This window comes from Eutrigla gurnardus (genome assembly GCF_963514095.1).
Source record: "Eutrigla gurnardus genome assembly, chromosome: 1".
NCBI lineage: Eukaryota > Metazoa > Chordata > Actinopteri > Perciformes > Triglidae > Eutrigla > Eutrigla gurnardus.
This window is the reverse complement of record NC_139915.1, coordinates 8,776,729-8,793,530: the sequence shown is the minus strand read 5'-3', so window position 1 is coordinate 8,793,530 and position 16,802 is coordinate 8,776,729. Positions and strand designations below refer to the sequence as shown.

The window sequence follows — 16,802 nt, the reverse complement described above, 5'->3', positions numbered from 1 at the left end:
TTCCTCAAAATGTTATAGAAGAATATTGAATATCCCAACAAGAATAATGTAAAGGCCTGAAACTGATATGGCAAAAGGATCTTGGCTACAAGGTTAATGAAGATGTATGGGCAACAAGGGATGCAAGAAACAAGTTTGTCCACCATAAAATTGGACATAGATATTATTTGACAGCCCTTAAACGGTTTAAATGGGCTTAATGCAGGATAGTAAATGCTGGAAATGTAAAGAAATGGGCCATGGGCTATCTCCATGCTGTGTGGGACTGTTCCACCGCACTGCCGTTTTGGAAGAGAGTACTGGAAAACCTAGAAGGATGGCTCATGCAGCTTTACCAGAATCCCCACAATTATGTCTAGTAGGCCCTAGTAGACATAATATAATAAGTAAGTAGGGGACAAAGCGGTTATGCCACCAGGCTGCACCAAAGCAGAGATCAGGCTGACACCGACAGGTTTTATCGTGGCAGCGAGGCTTATTCTGGGAAACTGGAATAGCCCACACATGCCTGAGCTCACAGAATGGATCAAACTCATGACAGAGACAGCTGCCTTTGAAAATATGATTACCAGGGTAAAAAAATATTCACAGCAAAACAGGCTTAACATGGAGGTGTGGAATATTAATGCATAAGACATGCCTTATCTGTATGCATATGTATGAATATGTGTATGTATATAGGTATTACTTTGAGTGAGAATTAACTGGGTGCTGGTTGGATTGTGGGTCTTTATAGCCAAATTTTAGTTGTTGTTGGGGTTTTCTTCTTAATTTAATTTAACTGTTTCCTTATTGTCTGTAAATCCTGTTTTTGTATCTATGTATGATTTGTTTTTACAAATAAAAAAAATAAAAAAATAAAAAAAATAAAAACAAGAATATCAAGGAATAGAAAATACACTGCAGAATAAGTATTATAAGTAGAATGAGTTCATAGATAGCATTGTTTACTGAAAGGCAGCGGCAAACAGAAGAGTCTTTAGTTTTGATTTAAAAGTGTAATCCCCGGAGCTGGGACTGGAACCGGAACTACCACACAGGAACCATGTTTAGTCCCTGTTTCATGCAGGTTAAGTCCATGAAGCGGAAACTGCAAATTGAGTTGTGGTATTTTTTTGGTCAAACAAGCCAGAGGATTCTGATTTAATTCTGGGCAACTCCTCTGGAGGCAATGTGTCCCCTGATTGAGCAGAAGTAAGGACATGCATATCTTTGGGTCAAAAACTAAACAGAATGGAGTGTGTTTTTGAGTACCTTGACCCTGCTGACGGCTTCCTGGGCCTGCATCATGCGTATGTTCTTAGAGGGGTTCCTCTCAGACAGCAGCTGAGTGGAGCCCAGGTAGTTAGCAGCAAATATAATTCCATCAATCAGGTCTTCTGGTTCGCAGGGTCCTGGGACTGGGCCAGGGAGAAGCAGAGAGGATGGTGATTAACAGGGAGACGCAGAGTGCAGTTAGACTGAAAGGGTTGGCCGTGTTGTGAGAGTATAATAATCACTGCAGTCAAAGTACTGTGTGGAGAAATAGAGCCAAACACTGTTGTTCTGGAGATAGATACATGTTGATAACAGGCTAGATGGCATTCAGCAGTGATGGAGGTGCAGTGCTGAAGGGAGGCTGGGCTCAGATTAATCTGTGTCTGTGATATGTAGATGTGGACTCTCAGACACCCACTCAGGGACACAATACGCTGTCATGATCTGAAGAAGCAGGCAGGCAGCGAAGCCCCTCATACATTATTAGGCCTAGCTTCTACCCAGAGGCAGAGAAAGAACACAGAATGAGTTATATCAGGCCTGGGAATTGACAGACTGTGGGCAAAGTAACGCTTGGAATGGCTCCATGCAATTACGATATGTTGATTTCATCACCAAACAGGTGTGCAAACAGATTAGCTTACCATCGACAAAGCTGGGGAACGATGCAGCCTTCTTCGTCGGCTGCAACACAAACAGTGAAGTATTAATCAGAACCCTTCAGTTTCATCTGTTTGTACATCTTGTTAGGTGTGCACTCGGCTCACATCTGCTGCTTTTCTTAATGTACAATACTGCCTTCACAGAATCAAGCAGCAAATCCTATGTGTTTAATATTTAAAAGAACCAGCCCAAATGATTATATACATGATTAGAAAACACTGATGATGAGAGAATCCAGCCTGTAAAATAATTTCTCCTCTCATGGGAAAAACAAGTTACTGCTTTTTCCTTCTTTGGTTTCTGCGATTCGGCTTTGACCTCCCACAAACATGCAATTTGACACTCTTATTGTGCAAGACATGATGCCCTCCTACTATTTTGGCAGTTACAGTTACATGCATTTATACCGCGGTACTTCTACTGCTGTAGAACCTATATGCACCTTGCTCAAGGGCATTGCAAATGTGTAGAGAGAGTGCAAAGCATTACTCATCCACTTCTCACACCGACACTGCTGTTGGAGATTATGGACTGTAACGCAATTTCATATTTACTCACACACAAACATGTACCCACGCACACATTAACAACAGTAACTGAAGTATAAAAGGTCGACCTTGCAACAGGTCGACAGGTTGATGAAAGAAACGCTGCGATAGAACATCTTACCTCTGGTACATTGTTGTTCTCAAGGGGAACATTGAGGTCGGAGCGCTGCTGTTTTCTGGGTTGCTCTGAACCATTGCTCACCTGGCAGGTCAACACAGAGGAACAGGTGTGAGAATATAAGAATTAAAAGAGGAATATTGTATAAGCTATGTCAAACACATGGAAAACATTTACTTTCGGTTTTTGTTGCTGGTTGAAACACAGAGGTTCAGATTGGAGGAAAACTCAGGTGACTCATATAGCAGGCCCACATGTGTAGGTGGGCCTGCTATAAACAAGGTATGTTTGAGAGCCCACTGTCAAAATCCTCTGTCTAATTATAACAAATACAAAAAGTAAAACTACAATTACAATTAAATAAAAATCCTCTTAGTAGAAAAGCATACTTTTAAAGAACACAAGCAATTGTAGCAATGGTGGTTAGGAGGTACAACCTTTTGTCTCATCTCTCACGTGTATATATGTGTACACACACACACACACACACACACACACACAGAACATCCATAAAATGACACAGACGGAACATTATATTTATTCCCTGGATATCCATCTTGGAGTCCACAACTGCTCATTCACATTCAATTGTATGTCTGGCTGAAATAAAATCCTCCAGCCAATAAAACTTCCTCCTCCTTGGTGCGGCTGCAAATAAGTGAAATTCAGCCCAGCTGTTGGGCGTCTGGAATTAAAATTAATTACCACAAACATGACATTAGTGGCCTCCTTTGCGAAGAGAGAGTGAAACATAAAGTCTAATCAGTATTCATCATGTTGCCCAACTCAGTTGTGCAAACATCCATTAATTAATTAGACCTTGTTGTTTGGTGGGATAGATTGCTAAACTGTGATGCTCTACAAAACTATTATTCATGTACAGCCTCCAGTCAAACCGCGTGCATGCCTCCATCTGTAATAGGAAATATTAGAAAGACTACATGTAGAACTTAAGCTTCAATAAATCAGTACCACATCCATTTAAACCATATGCATAGCTTTCACAAGACTGGCACTGAGAGGACTGGCAGCTTCTATCAATAGGTACATGTGTACATACACAGATTATCCAATTCAAATACAAAACAAAGTACCAATCAAATGAAATACATCGCAAATGAGAAGCATCCGATTCTAAGAGGTAAACCTAACTCACATTGGCCGCGTTTCCCAGATTCGATCGTTCTTAAGGACTTAAGAAGGCTGTTAAGAAGGGTTCGGCTAAGAAGGAGCGCTAAGATACGGGTGTTTCCCAGAAGCGTTCTTAACTGCCTTCTTAGGAGAACCTTAAGATCAATCCAAAGAAGCTTCTTAAGAAGCTGTTAGTGGGAGCTGTCCACCACGGTTGTGCTGAAACTGAATCAATCGATGCCAGGCAAATCGATCACCCACCTCTCTCCATAAGTCACACACTGCGCCCCGGGGGATGTGGCTGCGGGTGTGTGTGTGTGTGTGTGTGTGTGTGTGTGTGTGTGTGTGTGTGTGTGTGTGTGTGTGTGTGTAAAATGTAAAATGTAGCCCCATTTCAAATAGAAATTCGATACAGTGTATTACCTTGCTGAAATGCATCACACCAACAGAATGTGTGTGAAGATGACCTCTAACTTCCTCTGTTTTGTAACTGCTATTCATAATAATATCTTGATTCCACACTGTGCAGCAAAGCTCTTATTGAAGTCATTGCTGCCCCGGTTCATTCAAAGGTCATGTCGAAGTGCTGTACAGAGAACGTTTTATTTGACAGGAGGACAAGAGGATCGAATCATCTCAGTGACTCTGGGAGTCATCTGAATCTGCAGTGTGCTCTACATTCTTCCAATTTAATCTAGTTACATTGTCTGACACTCAGTTCTGTGCTAATAATGGGCTGCACTGTGAATTTAACATGTGTTACATGCTGATACACACAGGTGTCGGTCGGTATACTTTATAGACTTTCCTCTTCTCCTTTTACCACATGACTTGTACAAGATGGGGGAGCTCTACAATGTGTTTTAGAATATCTATGTGACTGTACAGTCGACAAGGGCTTTGAGAGGGAGAGAGATGAGCAGGGGGACAGCTCAAGGTAACATGGGGGAGGGTAAAGGCTCCAGCTATTCTCCGAATGGCTTTGAGCAACATGTCATGTAATTCATCTCCAGCTTCTCATCATAAGGCTGGTGGGAAGCATCTCTGCCACAGAGCACTGAAATAACCTGAATGCACAATACATTTTCTGCAAAAATAGCATTACTATGCTGATGCTGTTGTGGGTATGTTCCGTCTTTTCATCCATGAGCCTTTCTATGTATATGTAGTCCTTATTCTAGACATGGAGACTGTGATTCAATGGCTCTTTTGGAAATTCAAATCGTCTTGAATTTTGAATATCAAGTGTTTGGACATTCAGACATGTCACAGTTTAAAAATGAAAATGATGACTGAACTCCATGTTGCATTATATCACATATTATTAAGAATATAATAATTGGGTAGGGTTTTATGTTCATGCTTTGGAAAAACGATTACCCAACAAGGGTGCTGATACTGTAAGTGGGTAAAAACAACAATGTTCATAGCTTTAAACTATCAAAAACAGCTCACCTGATCTGGTGTCCATCTCTGCCTATTTTCAGGGGAGCGTGCATGTGTCTTGACACCCCTCTGGAGATCAGGGTTGTTGTGGTGCATGGAGGGCAGGTTAAGGGACTTGGGCCTGCTGTCGTGGCGATGGTGGGCTGGTGGGTAGGGGGCTGCGTCAGGCTTCGGGTGAGGGTAGTCACTTGGTGCAGGGTCCTGCATCAACTCCTCTGGGCTTTGGTCGGTGCCACTGCTTAGACTCCCCATGCTCATACTCATCTTGATCTCCGCAACAATTTGGTCAATGTCCTCCTCCGCCTCCTCCCCCGTCTCCCCTTCGACCACCAGCACCTTTCGGCTACGGTACGGAGAGACTCGTACCGAGTTCCCATTGTCCTCTGGAGCATAGTAGTCTCCAGTGTAGGCCCTCCCTCGTCTCTCCCCCTCGTCACAGTCCTCATCTTCTTCCTCATTAGGACAGTACTCCTCGCTCTCTGCCTCCTCCTCTTCCTCTCTGGTGTGCAGGTCATCTTGCATGGGGGGTTGGTGGTGGAGATGAGGGTGATGGTCCAGGATGGGTTCTGGCCGTCCATTGTATATCTGTTCATCTGGATCTTGTTCCACCACCTCACAGCGCACCTCGCCCCCTCCCTCATCCCACTCCTCCGCCCGGTGCCTCTCTCGTCCCACCCAGTGCTCCTGCCTCACCTGGCCCTCCTCTCTCCACTCCTCCTTCACCTCCACATCCCCCTCTCTCCACTCCTCCCTCGCTTCCTCACCGCCCTCTCTCCACTCCTCCCTCACCTCCTCATCGCCCTCTCTCCACTCCTCCCTTGCCTCCTCATCGCCCTCTCTCCACTCCTCCCTCGCCTCCTCATCGCCCTCTCTCCACTCCTCCCTAGCCTCCTCATCGCCCTCTCTCCACTCCTCCCTCACCTCCTCATCGCCCTCTCTCCACTCCTCCCTCACCTCATCTCCCTCTCTCCACTCTTCCCTCAGCTCCTCATCGTCTTCTGTCCACTCTTCCCTCACTTCCCCCTCTCCGTCTTCCACCCATTCTTCCTCTCTCACCTCCCCCTCACCAATTCCCTCTGCGACCCACCCTTCCACAGCCTCCTGACATTCCTCTGTGTTCGCTGCGCCCGGCTGCACGGTGGTCACACAGTCACCCTGGCTGTGGCTTTGGCTGTGTTTGCAGTCTCCCTGGCTGTTGCAATCCACACCTTCCAGATAGCTGTCATCCTCTGGGCAGTAGCGGATGTAGTACGTCACACCTTCATCCTCCTCTGCCAGCCCTGCAGGGAATTATGATCACAAACACATGTTTCTTAATGCTTGGGACTACTTTTATTTAAATCACAGTTAGCACCAATATAATTAAGGTTCAATGTATTGTCATTGTACAACAGTGTTGGACAATGAAAGGCAGTTTGTAGTCCCATTATAGCTACACAAGAAAAAATGCACACAATAAACAAACTATTTATATGGTGATAGGTGGAGAATGAATATAGGAGTCTCACAGCCTCAGAAAAGAACCTGCTCTGAAGATGGGTGGTATGGCAGCCGATACTTCTATATCTCTTTTCCAGATGGAAGCAGGGTGAAAAGGCTGTGGCTGGGTGGGATGTCTTTTAATATCCTTTGGGCTCTCCGCAGGCACCTCTTGCCACCAATATCACTGATGTTCGGTAGATGTGTATCAATGATGTTCTGGGCGGTTTTAATCATCCGCTGTAGGGCCCTCCACTTCTGTCGTGGGTCGGCACATTTTGGAATGTTTCCATTCACGATGCTTTCTTTTGTTTATTTTGCTTTCTAATGCCTTTATTATATTTAGCAGCAGACACCGGAAAATGCTGGCAGTTCAGTTCTTTCTCCAGACTGGAGATATCCAAGAGTTCTGTAACGCTTACAATGAACACACACAGCAGAGTTCAATGTTCAAAGGTACCGTGTTGGGGCAAGCAGGAGGTTTCGGCGAGGAGGCAGAAGATCGAAAAATAGGTGAGTACAGACTGACACACCAATAGGGAGCAGGCAGAAGGTAAATCTGGGTCAGGCAAAGGGTTGGGGAACCAGCACAGCAGATGAGGGATACAAGAGAGCGCACATTCCAAGGCTGGTAGTGCAGCAGCACGATGCGCACAATAGGAAAATGCAGGCAGGATGGCAGAAACACTGTGTCGTCAGAGGAATTCACCAAACAGCCACGGTCAGACAAAAACCAGGAGTGCTGAGGGAAATCTCAAGATTGGGAAAAAAGGCTGAGGTGATATCCTGGTGTATAGAGAAAAGTACTGGAAAGTCTTGCATGGGAAGGTAAAAGAAAAATCTGGCAGGAAGTGTGTGAAGCAGGAGTCATAAATGGACCTGCGTTTATAGAGCGATTTTCTAGTCTTTTCTTTTCTTCAGTCTACATTTTACCCATTCACACACATTCATAAACTGATGGCAGAGGAGCTACCTGCACATCAGGAGTTCATCTCATTCACACACATTCAGACGCCGATGGCAGAGCCGTAGGTGCCAATCTGGGGTTCAGTATCCAGAATTGTATGACGAAATTGTCAGACCTTACACTGGTGCAGTGGGCCCTGGGATCCAGCCCGCGATGGATTGTTCTAAAAAAAAATATACAATGTACATCTGATGTGGGATTTACATGTTCACTTCATTTTTTGGCGCAGTGTATTTCCAAGATGCTTGAGTGAGTGCTGAGTGGAGGGCATCCTCTGTCTATTAACTCTGTTTGTAAACTGGTAAACTGGTGCTGGTCTAGGCTGGCTTGGATATTGTTTCTGAGGTGTTGGAGAACCAGTTTCTCAAAGCACTTCATCAGAATGGGGGTGCATGCATCCGGTAGTCATTTTCAATGGACATGGCAGACCTTACAGGGATGATGGTAGCTGATGGTTGAAGCAGGCAGGAACACTTTCCTGTGACGGTGATATGTTGAAAATGTCAGTGATGACCTGGTTTAGCTTGTCGGGAAATATTCTTTGTAAAAGTCCAGGGATACTGAGGGATACTGAAAGTCCTCGGGAGGCAGGGCACACTTGACAGCTTACTCTGTGTGAGGAGGTCAAAGCGAGCGTAAAAGGTGTTCAGCTGATCTGGCAGCGTAGCTTCACACATAACGTGGGTGCTCCTGCTATGGTAGCCTGTGATATTCTGGATCACCTGCCACATATGTTTAGTGTTGTTAGTGTTGAGGTCCCTCGCCAATATCTCTTGACATCTCTGCCGCTTTCAGTGTTGCTCTGGCAAGGTTGTATGCTTCCTTGTCACCTGACCGAAAGGCAACTTTTTTGTCTCTGGATACAGCCCTCACTCCATTCATGGAGGCTTTCTTATTGGGGATTGATTTTATTGTTTTCGTGATCACCACATTGCCCACACATTTGCTGATGTATGATGTCAGTTTTGATGTATATTCCTCAAGATTAAAGTTGTTTTCGTGGGTGGCAGCATCCCTGGACATGTTCCATGTGAACGTGTACATTCAGGTTTTAACACACATCTCTTGATGCAACAGGTGACCCAGCTGGGGGTGATCAGTCCACAGCTTGTGTCTAAGTAGCTTGTGTGGTCCACGGATCACCCCTCTTGATCCACAGCCAGAGCTATAGATGCCTTCTCTTTGGCATCCATGATGTTCCTAATGGCTCTCCTGTTGTGCAGTCCCTTGATTACCAAGGTCTTGAGAGACCTGTCAAGCGATTGGCCTGCATAGCCTCCGCATCCAACCATGATAGGGTTGCACCCGGCTTCCCCCCTGCTTCGGTATTCACTTGCCACCCTCTCATTATTTGGCAATCTTCGTTTCAAAGTCTTCCTCCATCCAGTCTTCCTATGGAACAGTCAACTCCAGCAGGACCACATGCTTTATAGATTAACCTGCCTTGTTTATGAAACCAGAACCATGTCTGGCCTGAGCGTGGTCACTGCAATGGTGTCTGGGAATTTAAGCTGTCTCCCTAGGTTGACCATCAGCTGTTCTGCCAGTGCTGCTGCCAGGACCCCCCCTGCCTGGCATTTATGCTTCCATGTACATGATTTTTTTTTTTCAAATAAGTGATCTGCAAACATTTATTGCTTGCTCAACAGAGATACATTGGTGTATGACCCATAACATTTTATTACACAGAAATGAATATAATATCCAAAATCAATTACGTAAGAAAGGATATTGGAGGGGTGAAATAATCAAATATTAGTTATCCAGATTATTAACATTGTACTCACCATCATCATAGTCTTCATCATCATCTGAGGTGTTGTTAATGTAGTCTGAGCTGGAGTCGTCATCCAGGCTGTCGGCTCCACCATGGAAGTCTACCTGGTCTGGGTTGTCTTGGTTAAGTTCAGGCTCTGGTGTGGAGGGTGTTGCTGGACGCTGGACCTCCAATTCTGCATCTGCTTGGTTGCTGTTCTGCTTTCCTTCAACCTCTGCATCTACAGCCACTTCTGGATGGTTACGACTCAGGTCTTGAGACTTGGGAGAGGAATATTGTGACTTACAGGAATGGGGGAGGGATTTCGAATCATGTGACTCTTTGGGGTAGCGGACTGGGCGTTGCCGAGGGCGGACTGGTTTCAGATCACATGACTCTGGAGGATGACGGGTAGGGCAGGAGGCGGGGCCTGGAGCAGTCATACTAATTCCTCCACTAGTCCCCGGCCTCTTCCTATGAGCCATGACTGGCTGCTTACAGGCCATGCATTGTTATTGGTTTGGCCCTAGGAGACAGATAAAGACACAGGGGTCAAGTGTTAGAGCAACTTCAAATACAACTGTGTGAGAGGAACATACCACAGAACAGAAATTAATAATACAGAAATGTTGAAGCAAAAGTCAGTACGTTATGGAATCAATTAAAACTGTTTTTGTCTGTTTCAGCAGAACAAGAACATTTCTACCACCCCACATCAAAATGGCAAATCTGTAGATTCCCTTTATCAAACACACAACATGGTCCTCCATTTATCTTTGTCTGCACTTTGCATGCAGCTGGAATATATTTCAGTGCCTGAGAAACCAATCTATTCCTGTAATTGAACATGACAGGTTCACATTCAGAGGTATTATTTTGTGCTTATTTCCCACAACCTTGGCTCCATATACAGAGGGCTCAATATGTCACTCAGGCTCAGCTTTAGAACAATAGACACAAAGACCATAGCCATTCTAAGCGTAATGTCTTCACATAAACCTAATGCTACACTTCCAGAGAAAGGATCAATAGTTTTAACAATATCATCTCCACATAGGTGCTGCAAATGTGCCCTGATACTATTGGGCTTGATGGCAGACGTCAACCAAGATTTATTGACTGTTTAGTAGCTTGCTGGCTGAGAATAGTCAACCTGGGAAACAATACCTGTTTAAGTAGTATATGTGAGAAGTCAAGCAAGGAGCCTGATAGCGTGCACGAGACAAAAAACCCAAATGTGTGTATATGTATACATTTGTGTAAAGCTGAACCTCTACCTGTGTCAGTTGATTCTGGCAAATAAATAAAACCTAATGGAAACAAATGCATAATTTTAACATTAAACACAAGTAACTTAACCAAAAAAAAAATAAATCAACATCCATCCATCCATTATCAACCGCTTATCCTGTATTCAGGGTCACGGGGGGGGAGCCGATCCCAGCTGACATTGGGCGAAGGCAGGGTTCACCCTGGACAGGTCGCCGGTCTATCACAGGGCCGACATGAAGAGACAGACAACCATTCACACCTGTGGGACACTAAGAGTCAAAATTAACCTATCCCCATCCTGCATGTCTTTAGACTGTGGGAAGAAGCCTGAGAACCCGGAGAGAACCCACACTAACACGGGGAGAACATGCAAACTCAACACAGAAGGAACCCAAACCCAAGCCGGGACTTGAACCCGGGCCCCTCTTGCTGTGAGGCAACAGTGCTACCCACTACACCACCATAAAACAGGAACGCAATCCAGTTAAATTAAAAAAAAGGGATTATTGCAGCAGTTATATTAACTAGGCCTGTAGCGACACGTCAATGACGTCGACTTCAAAATATCGTCGATGTCATATTTTGTTGTTGAGGCATCGCCACGCACACGTGGGTCACCCAAAACAAACAGTTCACAGTCCCACTTTGCAGAATGGAGACTGAAACTGCGACCTCCTCACAGGATTGCCAACAAAGCCCCCCAAAAAAACCTGCAAAAACCCCAAAAACAAAAATAGCTCGCCCTAGGTCATCAAAAGTACGGGAATACTTTAGTCCCAAAAGCAAAGGCGTCATTATTTGCAGTCCTTGCCAAATGGAGTTGGCATACCACACCAGTGATGTTGGAGCATCTAAAGCGGAGGCACCCCCTTGTCTCTCGTGGAGGGGACAATAATAAATAAGTACTAACTGTGGCTAAATTAATTTCACGTTTGTGTAGTGTGTTGTGCAGCTTGAGTTCTGTGAACTTCGGTAGTGCTAGCTAACTATCTTAGCTCTCAGTGCAGTTTGTTCGTGCTTGGTTGGTTAGTAGTTAATGTTAGCTAGCTACTAGCAGCTAGACAGCTTTGTGTTAGTTAACGGTGGTATGGAATGGTAGCTAGCTTACGGCTGCAGAACACAGCTATCTAGCCGCTACTAACCCGGCACAAACAAACTGCACAGAGAGCTAACTCATGTTGTGGTCGTTTATGAGTCAAACATAACATTAGACTAACGTTAGCCAGCTTATAGTATGTATCATGAAGATTCACTGCGCTAGTTCGCCAATGTCAACTAACAGAGCCAAGCAATGTCCAGGCCAGGGCTGCACGTAAGTGGTCATGAATGAATTAATGTTTTTATGAGCATTGAAAACATTAAAATGAGCACCACATCCAAGTGTGATAGGGCTCATATGAGCTGCACTACCAAACATTCTCACTGTGTAGATAGAGTACTCTACGAGCTTTTAGACGAACATGAAATGCACTGTTGGACTTAACATTGCTATAAAAGTAACCACGTTAGCCTTCAAGCAAGTTAATCATACCATAGCACTGCAATAAGAGTAGATTTAATATGCCCCACTGTCATAAACAAACTGGCCTTTTTATTTTGTATAATTTTATTCTATATTTTTTATTTTGCTGTGCAAAACAGTGTTGTTTAATAAACTATATTATTAAGAATTTTTTGATATTTATTTGAGATACATTATGGTTTTTATTAATAGAACAGAAAAATTATCGTTAGACTAATCGTCCAATTAGTCATTAGATTAGTCGACTAATCGATAAAATAATTGCCAGATTAATCATTTTAAAAACAATAATTTACGTATTTATCGTTTAAGTAAAGGCTGTGCAACTGCAACTGTAACAACAGATAAAAATAGAAAGTTACCCAAACAAGATTTATCTCTGTAAGGCTATAAATCATGAATGAATCCTATTACAGAACCAAACAAGAAACACAGAAACATGCAAGCCAGCATCAATATGAAAACAACCCACCAGATTTCAGGATGATATAAGAGCACGTTGGTATTAGTTGCACTGCATTTTTAACAACCAACTAAAAAGTTCAGTGTGTTTTTCTTTCTGTCAAGAGCACCCTCTGCACCCTGTGATCCATTTGTGTCACCATTCCCACTCTGTTGTTCCATCCAGTTGCCATGTACAACTGCCCTCAAGAGGGGTGTTGTTGCTGTTTTTCCCCCTTTTCCTCCACCATAATTACATTTTCCATCACCAGAGATTACACCAGTTAATTAGCTCTGTACAACCTGGCGCAAACACATCCCTGCTAAAACATAAATGGGCAAATACAGAAAGAAGTACACACAAAGAAGCACATGCACACAGATGGTTGTTCCACAGGTAGTGAATTCAGAGGACTAAGAATGCGTGTGAACACAAAGTATTCATGTACTGTGCTGACTAGCTCTTGCTGCTGTATAATGGCACATACATGTTATAAATAAGAGCAATTCCATGGAAGTTGCTGATCACAGTTTTTCTAAATGCACACAGACAAATGGACACATGTCTGTAAACCTGATAAAATATAGGACCATGTACATCTAATGAAGCAATTTTGTATATAATTTAAAACAGCGTGTTAAAAGGTTTTCACTGCATGACTTAAAAAAAACCTCAGATTGTTAACATCTAGGAAACCGGCAAGACTGTCTCTCTTACCTGAGATCTTGAGCTGGGATGTGGGATACAATAGGACTTGGATCTGTTCTAACAACGGCCCCATCCTCCCTCCCATCTCTCTTTGCTCCTCCCTTCCCCCACCAGCTGCTACACAGCATGCACCTCCCCGGCTCCACCCTCCTTCTTCCTCCACATTATATCCCAGCATCCTCCTGTAAAGACCCAGCCCCGCCTCGCTCAATTCTCCAGAGCTTAGTGTGAGGATCCGTAACTATGGGTAACTGCATCCCCTGGGGACCGATACCCTTTGACCTTCTCCTTTGTTGGCCTCCTATATTCACAAGCTTCATTTTTGGGTTGGTGCTGTCTGACTGATATTTTTGGTTATTTATATTTTTTCAGAGTGCCATTACAACTGCTGTGTACATTTTACAATCCTGTAAGTACCTCCCCAGGTGGCTTTTCCCAAATCTGCTTTGTCTGGCATCTATTTCAGATTCATAGAATTAGCATGCATTTGTACACAAGTGGTCTGTCTCACCTGTTTAGTTACATTAGAACAGATTTAGAATGGATTATGTCGTGCAGTACAACTATGCTTATACACACTCGTTTTACCTGCTATTGTAAAAGCTTTTCTGTTTGTTAACAACCTATCTGTCAGCCCCAATTCAACGGTATGATTAAAGCATCCACTCCAAAATACTAATACATTTCTTTTGAAATCTTGAGGATTTCTTTTTGCATTTTAGCTCACACAATCCCCTTTACAAACACTGCATTCCTAATGCTTTAATTATGACGTGTCATTTGTCATTACATGCAGAATTCTAATTATTTTTAGAAGCTGCTTGCTGCTGGACAAAATATTTTTCATTTTACTTGGCAAGTAGATCACGAGAACAAATTATTTTATAGAAGCGACCGAACTTGCAGGAGAAGGGAGTTTTACACATTCAAGTGACTGGAATTACACTGCCTTGCTCAAACACTTTGTCAGTTTCCTTTTTTGTTTAAATGCCAAAACATAGTTTGTTTAATCCAATTGAATTCATCAACTCAAACATTTTAAATTAAGTGGACGTGTCTTCTGGATCTGGTGTTCTAAGTCAACACTCGTCACCGTTGGGCCATGGGTGACGCAGAGGTGGCCAGTTGGCGAGGGGGACCTGCCTCACTGAATCAGTGATGTCCCCCATTGTAGAGAAGTTTATCAGCATTTTCTATTGTTCTCTGACAAGCAAAATATTCCATAGTGGGAGCAAAAGTGAAAACTTTACAGTGCAATCAGTTTGTTCTGAGATTAATTATAATAATAGTGGCATGGAAAATATGGTCTCTCTGCTATTATTTGAAGTGAAATTCTAATGACTAGTTATTTATCTTATGCAGGTGGTGACTGTATGTAAATATCTGTGACAAGCTGGTGTATAACTTTAAACAGGAGACATGACAGGCTGTTAAATAATATTAGATATGAAGCAAGGCGTAGATCCTTTGTCTGTCACTTATGGAAATTGCCTTTGGTAATGTCCTTCATCTTATTTCTCAGAGCACAGACCAAACAAATACCGGTTTGCATCTGTTCATGTCTAAGATACATTTGCGACAAATCTGTGGGTAATTTTAAGTTCAGAGAGTTAAATTTGTTTTCTTCCCTCTTTGCCGTTCACACTGTGCTATTGACAAGCTATATATATGTGTTTGTTCTTGTTCCACAAACCTTTCCTTTTAAAAGATTTTATAGGCAATTCTTTTGAGAGTTGAGAACCTCAGTGAAACTCAAACTAAGGACATTGCTTCCACAACTATGAAGCATCAAAATAAGCCCTTGTGAAGAAGATATGTTTATATATTGTTTTGCCTCCCTCCTACAAAATCTTTAAATAGCCCATGTGACTTTAAAAGACTTTGCATCCCCGTCTCTCCTGGACAGGTTGTTTCTCTGCTTCTGCCTAATGTATGCAGGGATATGCTCCAGCCCCGTGGGAACCTGAATAGAAATAGAGTGTCTAAAGGAAATGAATCACTGATTGGTGCAAAAAGAAATCAGAATCCAATCCAACTGGCTCCATCACTGTATATCTCTTTCTACATCCCACCTGCTTGCGCGCGCGTGCTGGGATGTAGGCACTGATTCAAGCTGTTACCCTCAGGTTTGACATACACCAGCGGTACTAACAGCAGCCTGTATCCCAATTGTCTGCACCACTTGTGCAGGGCTGTCTCCACAGATGTGTGCGTGTGTGATTGTGTGAAAGTGTGTAGTGTATGAAGTTGCAAAGGAGGGCTGAGGAGAGGACGTGCGAGAGAGGCAGTCCGAAAGCAGCAGATGGCTCAGTCAGAGTGAAGGCCAAAAGAATACTAATGTCTCTCTGCCTTGAATTCTAAGATATGACCTCTGCTCACACCAGTGAATTACACAGAACAGATGAGAGTGAATGAACCATGAAGAAAGAAGGTTATCAGTCAACTTATAACATAACTATTTGAGTCTTCGACAGACCTCCTCAACCAAGACCAAGTCATGACTAAGCCTTTAGGGGGTTGAGACCAAGAGATCATTGCAAGTCCCAAACTAAAGTAATGTGGATCATGCAATGCCGTATTCCTCAAAATGATCTGAAAGATCAACATTCCCATAAAAACAACCAGAGGAGACAAATGAAGATTCTTCTTCATTCTAATCTTTTATTGCCATATACTGTGTGTGTGTGTGTGTGTGTGTGTGTTTGTGTGCGCGCGTGCGTGAGTAGAAGAACAATGCACCATGAGAAACTGTCTTTTGTCAGAGACAAGAGACCATGGGTCTCAAGACAAAAACCAATCTCTTGTACTACAGCAGGTATGAACATATAATTATGTTATCCAAATGAATCACTCTAAAGCCCCTTGCAGCACTGACCACACCCAACACAAATTGATACAAAGACACCACCTTTTATTATCACGGGGTGCTGGAGCCCATCCCAGCTGACATTGGTCGAAGGCAGGGTTCACACTAGACAAGTCACCAGTCTATCACAGGGCTAGAGTAGAGTCCAACCATTCACAAACACATTCACACCTACGGGCAATTTTAGGGTCATCAATTAACCTATCCCCATTAAAATTCATCCAAATTCTGTTCGAATGCAACACTTTATACTTTCTTTTCATATTTATTGGTTGATTTTTAAGTATTTATTATGAGTCCCTTTTTGAAACCCACACAAACCACTCTTCACATCAGCAGGAATCAGATCCGCCGCACAGCACTTATTTAAAATGAAAATAGATCACTTTTAAGCCGATCGCTGATTGTTTGCTGACAACGATCTAGAATATGAAAGGCCATTTTTTTTAATGGAGTCTGGCACAGTGCTCACTGAAATGCACCAGGGTTACATTTCATCGCCTCCAGCAAACTTCATGGAGAACAATGATGGCAAAACAGCATCTCTGGTCTTTAATCAAATATTCTCTGGTCTTGCTCAGCTAAAAAAACGCCACATCTGTTGGCATGTTAGTATGTATAACAAAA

At 43.3% G+C, this 16,802-nt stretch overlaps 1 protein-coding gene across 2 annotated transcripts in view; it reads right to left on the bottom strand.

The window, feature by feature from the left end:
* Positions 1 to 16,802, bottom strand: part of apba2b (amyloid beta (A4) precursor protein-binding, family A, member 2b) — a 58,235-nt gene that overhangs the window by 15,911 nt on the left and 25,522 nt on the right. For both annotated transcript variants that reach the window (XM_084009048.1, XM_084009049.1), the window contains exons 2-6: positions 9,397 to 9,891; positions 5,173 to 6,443; positions 2,590 to 2,670; positions 1,902 to 1,941; positions 1,255 to 1,400 (exon numbers count right to left, since the gene is read on the bottom strand). In XM_084009048.1, coding sequence (XP_083865174.1) covers positions 1,255 to 1,400; positions 1,902 to 1,941; positions 2,590 to 2,670; positions 5,173 to 6,443; positions 9,397 to 9,871 — 2,013 coding nt within the window. In that variant the 5' untranslated portion in view covers positions 9,872 to 9,891. The remainder of the gene's footprint in view (positions 1 to 1,254; positions 1,401 to 1,901; positions 1,942 to 2,589; positions 2,671 to 5,172; positions 6,444 to 9,396; positions 9,892 to 16,802) is intronic.